This window comes from Centrocercus urophasianus, unplaced genomic scaffold (genome assembly GCF_019232065.1).
Source record: "Centrocercus urophasianus isolate 14NV4802_14NV808 unplaced genomic scaffold, USGS_Curo_1.0 seq_13, whole genome shotgun sequence".
In the NCBI taxonomy this organism is placed as follows: Eukaryota; Metazoa; Chordata; class Aves; order Galliformes; family Phasianidae; genus Centrocercus; species Centrocercus urophasianus.
Window position 1 is genome coordinate 22,003,071 of NW_024884475.1, and position 11,039 is coordinate 22,014,109.

At 44.6% G+C, this 11,039-nt stretch overlaps 1 protein-coding gene across 2 annotated transcripts in view; it reads right to left on the reverse strand.

Moving 5' to 3' along the window:
* BEND4 (BEN domain containing 4) overlaps positions 1-10,630 on the reverse strand; it is a 29,952-nt gene extending 19,322 nt beyond the window's left edge. The window contains exons 1-2 of one of the 2 annotated variants that reach the window (XM_042812406.1): positions 10,297-10,630; positions 3,011-3,577 (exon numbers count right to left, since the gene is read on the reverse strand). In XM_042812406.1, the coding sequence (XP_042668340.1) occupies positions 3,011-3,577; positions 10,297-10,630 (901 nt within the window). Of the gene's footprint in view, positions 1-3,010; positions 3,578-6,636; positions 8,837-10,296 lie in introns of those variants that run through there. The other variant, XM_042812407.1, reaches the window with a different exon arrangement.
* Positions 10,631-11,039: the final 409 nt, after the last annotated feature.

Here is an 11,039-nt window from a genome sequence, read left to right on the forward strand (position 1 = left end):
GCTTTCAGGAAAGCCTGTGTGCCTTAGAAAAGAGCCAGAAATGCCTTGATCAGCTCTGGGCACTGTCCCTGCTTACACACGGAGCATTTCAAGTTACAGAGCAATTTCTGTCAGCAGCTCTGGTAGCAGAACGTGGCTAGAGCAGAACAAGGATGTGAGGCAGAAATACTCAGACACAATCTTGATTTGCTTAAAGTCACCCACTAGCAGCTGTGGGACTGCAAGAGAGCCCAGATCGTGGCCTAGCATGCAGCAAAGTCATATGGGACTTCGTGTGGCTCTTGATGTTCACTCCAACACTTCAAGCCTATACTCATTTGTCACCCAGACAGTATCAGGTGACTTGTGATTGTATTATGTTGGCTAGTGAAGTCATTCATCCTTGCACATTTATTTTAGTTTTTTCTGCTTTCTCTGACACACCACTAACAAGGCTTCTCAGTATTGCTGGGGGGTGACAAAGACCATGTCTACATAACTTTACTCACTTTTAAAGTGAGATGAAGGGTAACCATGATGACCCACGTGAGCACTGTTTGTTTGGGCTGGCATTAACCCTGTAACAGGTAAACGCAATGGGATTTGATTGACAAAGAGCCAAAGAGTATGAATAAAATGAATGCCAGTCAAAATGCGGAATGCGGATCCCATCAGGCTAACCTGACTGCTGCTCTTTACTGAGGTTTGATTGAAAAAGTTTGGTTGAACAGATATAATATACACAGGCTCCTGAAGGGCTTTTAACTACCATGTGTTACCTGCAAAAACAGCAACATACAACATCAGTAGACTATAGCACACATTCATTAAGAAACTGCTGCTGACATCTCTAGTGTTTGTCACTGGGGGAATTATCCTGAATAAATGTGTTTCTAGCAAGGTTCTACAGGGACTGATTGCAGTCTCAGTAACATTCATTAGTTCTAACCAGGATCAGGAAGTTAATTTAAAAACAATCAAAAATACTATGGATAATTCAAAAAACTGTGAACCAGCAAACAGTGGGAAAAGTAGTGTATCCAAAGCAACATGGATTATGTACTAAATTAATACAGCCAAAGACAAAGTGGGTATGTGTAGGAAGAAACGCAGACAGAAGGAGAAGCTGCCTTCTGGGAAATGAAGAGACTATTTCTCCTTCAGCCAGGCAGATATGAGCATATTGTACATATTTCCAGTGCCTAAACTTCAAAGAAATGAGCAGAGGGGAGAAAAGAACTATAAAGAAGGTTCCAATACATACTGGTAGCTTTAAATAGCTCTGTCTGCTTAGTTTATCTAAAGATGAAAATTAAGCCAACTTTCAATTTCTAAGCACCTTCGTCTGAAAGAAGTGCTTGGTGGTACACAGCACTTGATTTAGCAGAACAAAGCATATAAGCCTGGAAGGAAGCTGATTTCAGATAGCCAGGTAGGGAATGAGGCACACATTTTCACCCATATGAGTAACTGCTGGAGTCAGTCACCGAGGAAAGAAGCAGAGCCACCTGTAGAGTCTACAGGTCAGCATGGGTGGCTTTCTAGGATGTTACTTCCATAAAATGTTATACTTTAATCAAAGTAAAAAAGAAATTGGGTTCAATACAAGTCACTGACTGAAAGTCGCAGGTCAAATTATAGATTCTAGCAGAAATCCAACTGATTTCTGACCTCATGTTTCTAAAACTAGAATTCAGCAGGAGCTAAAGTTCACACAACTCCATCACACAGCGTTTCCACGTGATCACTACTAATCACTACTAAATCCAGCAAGAACATATGAGTGACTCCAGATTTTGGGAGCACTATAGGGAAATATTCTAAATGTTGAATCTCCTCTGCTCTGAACAATGTTGGTTATGTGATTTGCTGGTACCACGAAGGGTCCAATACATAAAGGAAAACACAATGCAAATAATTAATGGTAACTGGGGAGAATGATGAAAATTAAAGCTTCTTTCCTGATTGCTTTTTGCTTAGATTTTGAGACTAAGTATTCAGGATGCTGCCTTCTTTCTTTCTGCACAGTTAGCAGCTTTGGAGTATTTTCTCTCTTGCAGTCCATACTGAGTTATCTGTACCTTCCTGCCAGTTAGAGATTTGTTTAATGAACTTTGCATGCATCTACTCCTAGCACTGCAAAGTTTAGTAAGCAAAACTGTACCTCCCTAGCATTCAGAGATGTGCTGAAAAAGAAGTGTGGTGTACATATATTTTCTTTGATAACTTCTAATTTGCTTGAAGTATTACTCAAGGTGCATTTTCGCTTGTCCTTCAAGTTTAGAGGATGTGGGCATAAGATACCTTGTTCTCTTCTGATCCCACTCTTCAAGTATCTCAATGCATCTTAATAATGAGCAGTCTAAAGAGTCTAAAGATTAAAGAGATATGAAAAGGTTTTCACAGACAAGCCTTCTATTGGATAAGGTTATTCTGTCTGCTTTCTTTCCTCCAGTGTTGCAATGGAGAAGTTGCTAAGTCTTTTGTTCTCTGGGTTTTATTGGAAAGTGAATGGGGGGAGATATATCTATACCTCTCACAGAACTAAGAGCAGCTTAAGAGATACTATTCAATACAAAAGCTGAACTAATTTTGTTGAAGGTAAGGATAAAACTTTGAATAGCTTCATTAAGTAACCAAATCAGGAGCCCACAAGGGGAATTAGATTCATAAGCTGCAACATTACTTAGAGAACAACACAGGCAATTAGGTATAAAAGCATATATTTGAAATTACCATGATAAACCACCTGATGCTTGGAATTTGGAATTACAAGTATATCCCATTCTGAACACTGCTTATCAGTCTAGAATTCACAGTTCACATGGATAAGTAACAGCAGATAATTTTTCAGTGGGCACAGCTATAGGAATTTAGGATAGAGACAAATGCCAATGTTTTATAACTATGACTGCAAACTTTAAAAAAAAAAAAAAAAAAAAAAAAAAAAGCAACTAGAATGTAAAACAGTTTATCACCTCAACTACTTCTGTCACTGACTGAAAATATTACATAGCAGGGGATTGTTTACCTGGAATGCTCTCCAGTTTTCTGCGAAGTTCCTCATTTTCTTGTTGCAATGAAATTACCTCCTGTTCAAGCTCTTGACATCGAGGGCAGTAACCTTCCTCTTCTTCTTCCTCTTCCTCCTCTGGAAGCGTAGAAGATGATGGGTGACCATGAGATTCAGAAGTTGCTGGAGATGTCCATCCACCTAAAGTGTGTACTGGAGAGGTTGAAAGTGGATCCACATCTGCCAAATGGCTAAAATCATTTACTGACGAGGTGTTCTGAGAAGGGAAGCTCCCAGAAAGCAAATAGTTCTGAAGCGAATCAGTAAAAACTCTCAGAAAGGCTGAGGTTTGTTGTTTCTTTTGCATATACTGCATCTCTATGTCTAAAATGTCTGACGTCTGACTATGGACCATTTTTCCAAGCTGACATTGCTCTTGTCTTTCACTATAATTTGGGTTTTCCTGCTTTATACAAGAAATCATTGACTGAGAGTGATTGTTGTCCAGTAGTTTTCCACCACAATTTAAAAGACTTAGAACCCGGCTGCACTGTTGGGCAAAGGCATCCAGAATCATTCGACTCTCTGAAACAAAAAAAAAGATGAATCACAGCAACCTAACACAAACAGTTACACCAGGCAGCAGCAGCTAGATGAATGTATGCAACCATTTACAGTAGCAGGCATTTTATTTCTGAACATATTAAAATTATGGCTTCTGCTTTAATACTTCTGCAACACTGCGATTTAAAACAATCCTGACTTTGCTTCTATTTTGAGAGTGCCCTTGTGCCCTTGCTGTTAACCAGAAATGTACTGTGATGATAGTCAGTGCTTAGTGCCATGTTCTTTCAGAGGGATTAAGACAGAGAAATGGGGGAAAAATATAAATTCCATCCAATATGCCACAATAAAAGTTCACAGGAGCATTTCTTTCGAAGCAGATTTCAAGCCGTGGTGAGCATTGCCTGTACCTATCTGCAGGACTTTGTGCTACACCTTCCTCCTATGCCCTGCTCCTCTCCAACAAGGCTTCCAAGCTTCAGTTTTTCTCCCTTTCACTTTTGCTGCACTTACCTGGCATTGGGCATAGGCCACTTCATAAGACCCACTCCATTTACATGGATTTTAAAGGCTCCTTTTGTTCTCGCTTCCAAAGAGGTCCAGAAAAGATTCGGGAGCAATGCTTTCTGTTGTGACTGCCCACAGAGTTGTGGCCATGCTGCTATCTCACAGCAGATAAAAGGGGCTGAGCAGTTTCTGGAAGCAAGGAAGCATGCCACGCCACAAACGCCTGGACCTGCCTCTAGTGATAGGAGGAGCAAAATACACCACCACTACAGGATGGCTTACTTCTGTAGGATCTGTGTGTGTAGAGCTGAGCTGCTATAACAGTGCCCACACTAAATGCAAACAGCCAGTGTGTCTAGCTCTGATTTATGGTATGACCTGCTACTTTCCCTGATACCAATGTCTTTAAAAAAAATTATTTATAGCTTATAGCCGAGTTCCTCTAGGCATCTGGAAGATGTAACTAACATTTTGCAGGAAATAAAAAAAAGTGGTAGATTTAAGCGCTGCCAAATTTGGAGAGCTCTTCTAAGACAGGCTTGACTTTTAGTAAGTGACAAATGCATTCGCTTTTGAAAAGGCAACCTGCTACAGATGTATGGAACTAAGCACCGCAAACCTTCACTTAACTTAAACTTGTCACTAGAGGTGAAAAACACAGCCTCGTCACACTGATAACACGTAAAGACCAGAAACTTTGGGAATTCAGATCTTTAAGAGATGGTGCTTTTCACAGCACTTTTCCATCACCCTGCAGTTTTGTTTGCTGGTGGAAAATTACATCATCCTGAGGTTAGAACAGCTGTCCTGCAGAATATCTGAAATGACACTAATTTGGATTTTTACCATCCTCCAGCTGTCAATAAGGAAGAACTAAGGCAGCATACACATGCCGCGAGTCTTAAGTACAGACGGAGTAGGCCTCGCTGACACACAACCCAAGGGTGTCATCTCCTGAGGACTCACACAGGTAAGAAGAGAGGCATGAGGAAGACAGAAGGGAACGTGCAGTGCAGTGTTCTGAGATGGCCAGGAACAAGATGAGAGCACATTAGCATGTGAAGTACAGGGGGCTCTGAGACAGCTCTGAGCAGCCCCACAATCTGTGCCAGCAACTCACATCACACCCTCACTTTGAGTTCTGACCAAGCAGGACAGATTCCTCCATCTTTCTGTCATCAAAAATGCTTGGGTGCTTGGTAGCCTCTATACCCACTGTCACTTCCAAAAGCAAGGAGTCCTGGTGACACTGCAGCTTTCTAACTGGTACCTATGGACAAGAAAGGAAATCATGAAACTAAAATACCACTAACACTCTCAACTTGTGCTTTCTTTCCCTTATGTCTTCACATATTTTCCCTTTAAAAATATGAAAGGATATTGATTGGAACTTTGCAATCCTTCTACAGAGCAGTTTTTCATTCATTTTAATCCTATAATCCGATTCCAGACCTGAAGTCATATTTACTGTTTGTATTTTAATCATTATGGTCCCTGTTGACAAAACAGTTACTCAGTTTTTTTGCATATCTCTCTTGCAAGGGGACGAAAAATGAATGAAACAACTGAAAGGGGATTAGATTAGCATAGGAGACGCTATTCTAGTATTACAGCTCCTGCTAAAACACGGCCAGGAATAACCTGCCATTTCAAATACCAGTTCTGAAGAACACTTTAATAAATACTGCCATCAGTAAAGATAAAATTAGTGATTAGTTTTGTTGTAAAAATGAATGCCTTAACGCATTCACTGTGATAACGGCTTAAAACGTAGCTGAAATTTTATACAGAAATGACAGCATTGATTTAATCTTCAGTTCAGTATCAGATCTACTACAAAGACACAATAACAGCAATTACTGTCTTTTTTCTTAGCTTTAACCCATACCCAAGGATGCAAAAATGAAAGCTGTGACACAGTGAGGCTATTACAAAATGTGAGCACAAGGATTTGCAAATGCTTTCTGCCAGTGCCACTGGGCAGTGACAGTGAGAGATGCCCTCAGCACACAACCCTGGCTCCATGTTGAACCATGTACCACTGCAAAGTACACCACTAATACTACACGTACCCACAGTCTGAACAACCCTGAGTGAGAATGGCAACTACAGTTATTCCTTGTGATGGAAAGAAAAATAAAAACAAATGCTGCCTATTTAGCATTTATTATAGAGCTTGGTATTCCAGCTTTTGCAGGGTGACTGTAATTAGAAATGCAAGCAGCATGCAATGTCTAATCAGTAATAAATGACAAAAAAATTGTTTTAATGTGAATACTACCGAATAATCACAGATCTATGATTCTTAATTGATTTAATGTAATGTACGTATTTTCTAGGAAAGAAGGATTCTGCTGAAATGACTGCGCCAGACTGAAATAAACTACTTACTGAAACTGTATTCTGACACTCCTCTTCCTTATTACAATGCTCACCAACCATGTAATTCTAATGTGTCAGACCCTGCAGTCTTCAGTCTTACAGAACTTCTATTGACTTCAGCTCCACTTCTGCCTGGAGGTGGGCTTGCCACATTAGGCCCATAAAGTGCTAACAAGAGATGATTAACTCACCAGAAGTGTAAGCAGTTCTAAACAGACTATTTCTCTGAGAATGCAAGCAACCAGCTGACAACATTACCACGTGGCAAATGAGGGACCAACTCCCAGATACAGTTCTTCATTTTCACTTCTTTTTCTCATTGATACTAGTTTGTTTTTTCGTTTGTGTGCTTGTGTGTCTCTGAAGCTGCCAGACTGAAGACAAGGGTTTAGTAAGAGCAATCACATGAAGCTCAACCAGATGACCTATGGCAATGCATTAGAAAAGCTGTCTGGAAAGGCTGGTGGGTGCTACATCAGATTTTTCTACACCTAAGGATCTTTTCAATTCTTAGACCAGACAGCTTTATTAATAGACACTTTGCTGGATCTCAATAGATCCGCATTCAAGTGTTGGCTTTTCCATGGTTTCCTCTGCGACCTCGGGTGGATGGTATGAAAAGATGTCTTTACTGAGCTACTGAGGGGGTCCAAATGACACACATTCTCTCCTGTGGAGAATGTACCCATTCATATTTGATCTTCAATAAGATTTGAAGTTTCGATTTCAATAATCTCACTCTTCACTTTGCAGCGTTTCAGATTTTTATCTCTTGATTTGTTGAATAACTGTATTCTATTTCTTAAGGTCCTGGGTAACAGCTCTGTATCCCCAAATGGCTTAGTCCTTGTATACAAATCTTCTCATCACATGGTTAGATAAGAACATTGCTGCCTGAGTCAAAACTGGGAGCATGTGACACCCTGACTAAGGGATGCTTTTGTGGGCATTTTACATGAAGATCACTGAGACACTCCAGCACAATTGATCCATCCACTCCACATAAGTATTTCCAACTTCTTGCTTAAGGCCAAATTGACGCTCTCTTCACCTTCTCTATTCAAATATAGACATATATAAATACATACATATCCTGGACACAATAGAAATTGCTTAATTAGTCTTGTTAAGCATGCCAGGTCTTTAGCACTACTGCCTCTATGACAGCTCTGCTTGTCTTGCTTTCTACTTACTCTCTTCTTAAATTTCAAGGCACACTGTAAGGTCTACATCATGCTTTCCTATGGAAAAGAAGTTACTTTTGGAGCCCATCACGCTGTTTAATGCAAACAATAATAAAAATAAAAAATACACATTATTTCCATACCAAGAAAATATTTCAACCACTAAACTAATAAAGAACTGATGCTCCAAAGGAGAAAACAGGTGTCTGCCCATATTTTGAATGTACTCGTGTGGATTATACTGCAGCAGTCATAGCAAGCACTGCTCACCTGAGAAAAGGGGAGGCTTGTATTTGCAGCACAGCTTCCCATTTCTTACAGTAAGATGACATTTCTCAAGCTGAAGCCTCCCCTGAAAGGTGGGGTCCCAAGCTGGACCTTCCCTCGCAATGAGGCAGGGTGGAGAACCCCTCCTCTGCTCTTCATCCTTCCCACAGCCCTCTCCCTGCTGTTGTTTTGGAGCCCCAGCCAGGGCAGTCTCTTAGTTCAAAGACGACACTGCTTATTTCTGGCAGGAGCTCTGAACACTTGCATATGCTTGAAAACATGTAAGCATCCTTACTCATCCCCTTTGGCTGTGTTATAGATGCCCACTTTCAAAATGAGACTCGGTGTTCTGAATCTACAAGCCTCAGAAACATCATGCCTAAAGATTAAAAGCCAGCTGTATCAAGTGTTTAAGCTACCAGACCAGAGCAAGATGTACCAGGGATGGCACTTTACCAGTCAGTTTATATTCTGTTACCTACACGTGTGAAATGCCAACAGAAAGCGGGAAACCCCTGAAACAGGTGTTGCTGTAGAACCGCAGCTCTCTCCCACTGCACTGCAGATAAGCTAAGGGGGAAAACCCTGGAAGCCAGGGTAAGTCCTACCTGCCCTCTGCAGAACAACAGAACACAGCTCAGACTGTGGTGACAACCCACACAGAACTCCCCTCCTGCACACTGTGGCAAGTCTGGGGTTTGCTTTCTTCTATTTTGTCTGTCCTACTTGGTAGCTCAGCCTCAGCCTGTGAGAAAGGTATGCTGGGATCAGATTGGGAACCCAAAGTGAGCCTGACGTGCAGGTGATGAGGTCTGCAAAGACCTTCAGAGCACAAACAGCCACTCCTCAGTCATCCTCTTTTGCACAGACCCAGCTCAGTGACAAACTCTGGAGCTCGCTCGTGCTCCTGGTTCATACAGCCATAGAGGCAGGAGGAAGTCCAAACTTCTGCTCACCAAAGCCCAGAGTGCTCTGCTGCAAATATGGCCTCATCTGTCACCTACCAGGCAGCCGAATGTCTTCGTGGCGTGATCTGCTTCTGTGAAGAAATGCAGGTGTCACATTTATCAGCAGTGTTTTGATTGAGGGCCACAAATATGCTGAAATAACAGCATTTGGGCATCTAAATAACAGGAAATTTCAAGAAAAAAATCCAACGTGACCTTCTGCCACAGATTACAGGACCATGCGTCAAAGCAGAGAATTTTCACACTCATCTATTAAACTTTTTTTGGTAAAGTACGTGAATTATTTGTTACAAGAGGTGATAAATCCATCCCACGTGTGGCAGCTTCGGAGTGAACACAGGCCTTAACACACAGCCATATATTCTATTAATCAGCACATCTCCCTGTTCAGTAAAGAAATGTCATCGCATTTGTTACAAAGGCAAACAGCAACATAGCAAAACAGGATCCAATTTTTCTAAATAAATAAATCAATGATGTGTCAAAAATTAACAGATGAGTTAATATACCCGATGTTATCAAAACCAGATGGTGCTTCATAATATTCATCCTGTTCAGTCAAACCCTGAATGTATTCTGGACCATCAGTATATAAAATAGGATGCTGCTATTTGTGATGGCAAACAAAAGCAATCATGCCTGCCAAGCACATACTATAACAGGCAGCATTTCAGCTCTGCTAGACAGAAAGTAATTAGAATGCTTTTAATGTCCAAAAGAATGATGCTGATAGGCTGCCACAGATGTGTAGATTTATGAATATTTATATGGTGGTTTATAGCTGACACTTTTATCAGTTGAAGAAGATAAAATATCTGCCTGACTCAAAAGCTTGACAGTCAGGTTAATAAAATCTCATTAAAGAGAATGACCTATGCAATTATATAGGATTTATTGTAATTCATTTTTGATTGTACTCTGCTTAAAGATGCAATTTCCCATTTCCTGATGCCAAATTTAGGTTGCATATCAAGATCTACGTGGTTTTTAACTCCGAGCCATCGCCAGAAGAAAGATACGCGTTCAGCATCTCGCTATCTTACACCTCGCAGGAAAAAACATTAGATATTTTCACCTCCGTTCCAAACGGCACTCCGCGGAAGCGGCCCATCTATTGCCCCGTTACGCCCCCACCCCGTTCCCAGCCGGCAGCCCGAAGCGGCGGACGGCAGCGGGCTCCTGGGGGGCGCCGGCCCCGCCGAGCCGGAGCGGCTCCGGGAGAGCCCCGACGGGAAGCGCCGAGCCGCGCCGCCCCACTCCGCAGCCCTCGCCCCGCGGCCGCCCCCACCCCCGGCGACGCCGACCCGCTCCGCCCGCAACTTTCCCGGGAGCGCCGGGACGCGAAGGGCGGCCCACCCCGCGGGGCCTCGCGCCTCCGCCCCGCCGCGAAGTGCCCCGCGAAGTTGCGCGGGGAGGCGCGGAGTTGCGGTACCTGCGCTCAGCTCCGCGCCGCCGCCCGCGGGGCAGGGGCCGTAGCGGCCCGAGGAGCTGGGGGCCGGCGGCGGCGGCGGGCGGGGGTGGCCCTGGGCGGCGGCGGGGCGGGCGGGGAAGGGGCCGTGCGCGTAGGGCAGCGGCTCGGCAGCGGGCGGAAAGGGCTGCCCCGCCGCGCGCCCGCGGGGCATCTCCACCATGCCGGCTCTCTCGTAGCGCTTGGCCAGCGCCGCCCGCTTGCCGGGGAAGGTCTTGAGGACGCTGTAGGGACCCCGCTGCTTGTAGATTTTGGGGGTGCTGGGCCCCTCCTCCGCCGGCTGCATCTCCTCCTCCATCCTCCGCTTCCTCCTCCCCCGGCCCGGCGCGGCCCCGCTCCGGGGCTGTGGCCGCCGCCGCCGCCGCGGCTTGTCTCTGTGGCACGGCGGAGCCCCGGCGCGGCGGGGCGCCGGCCTGATTGACAGGCGGCCGCGCCAATGCCTGGAGGGAGACGGGCGGCGACCGCCGAGTGTTTGGGGTAATCTCTGCTAATGGCAACGGGGCGGGGAGGCGGGCCCTGGCGGGGCCGCCGCCGCCCCGTTCGCCGCCGGCGGGGGCAGGTGAGCCGCGGGAGCCGAGCGGCGGCGCGGAGCGCTCTTCCATCACGGCGTGGCCCCGCGGAGCCGCCGCCAAACTTTGGCGCCCTCGGGCTGGGCGCCCGCCTGCCCGCTGCGGGGCGGCGCGGGGATAAAAGTGTTGGGAGTGCGG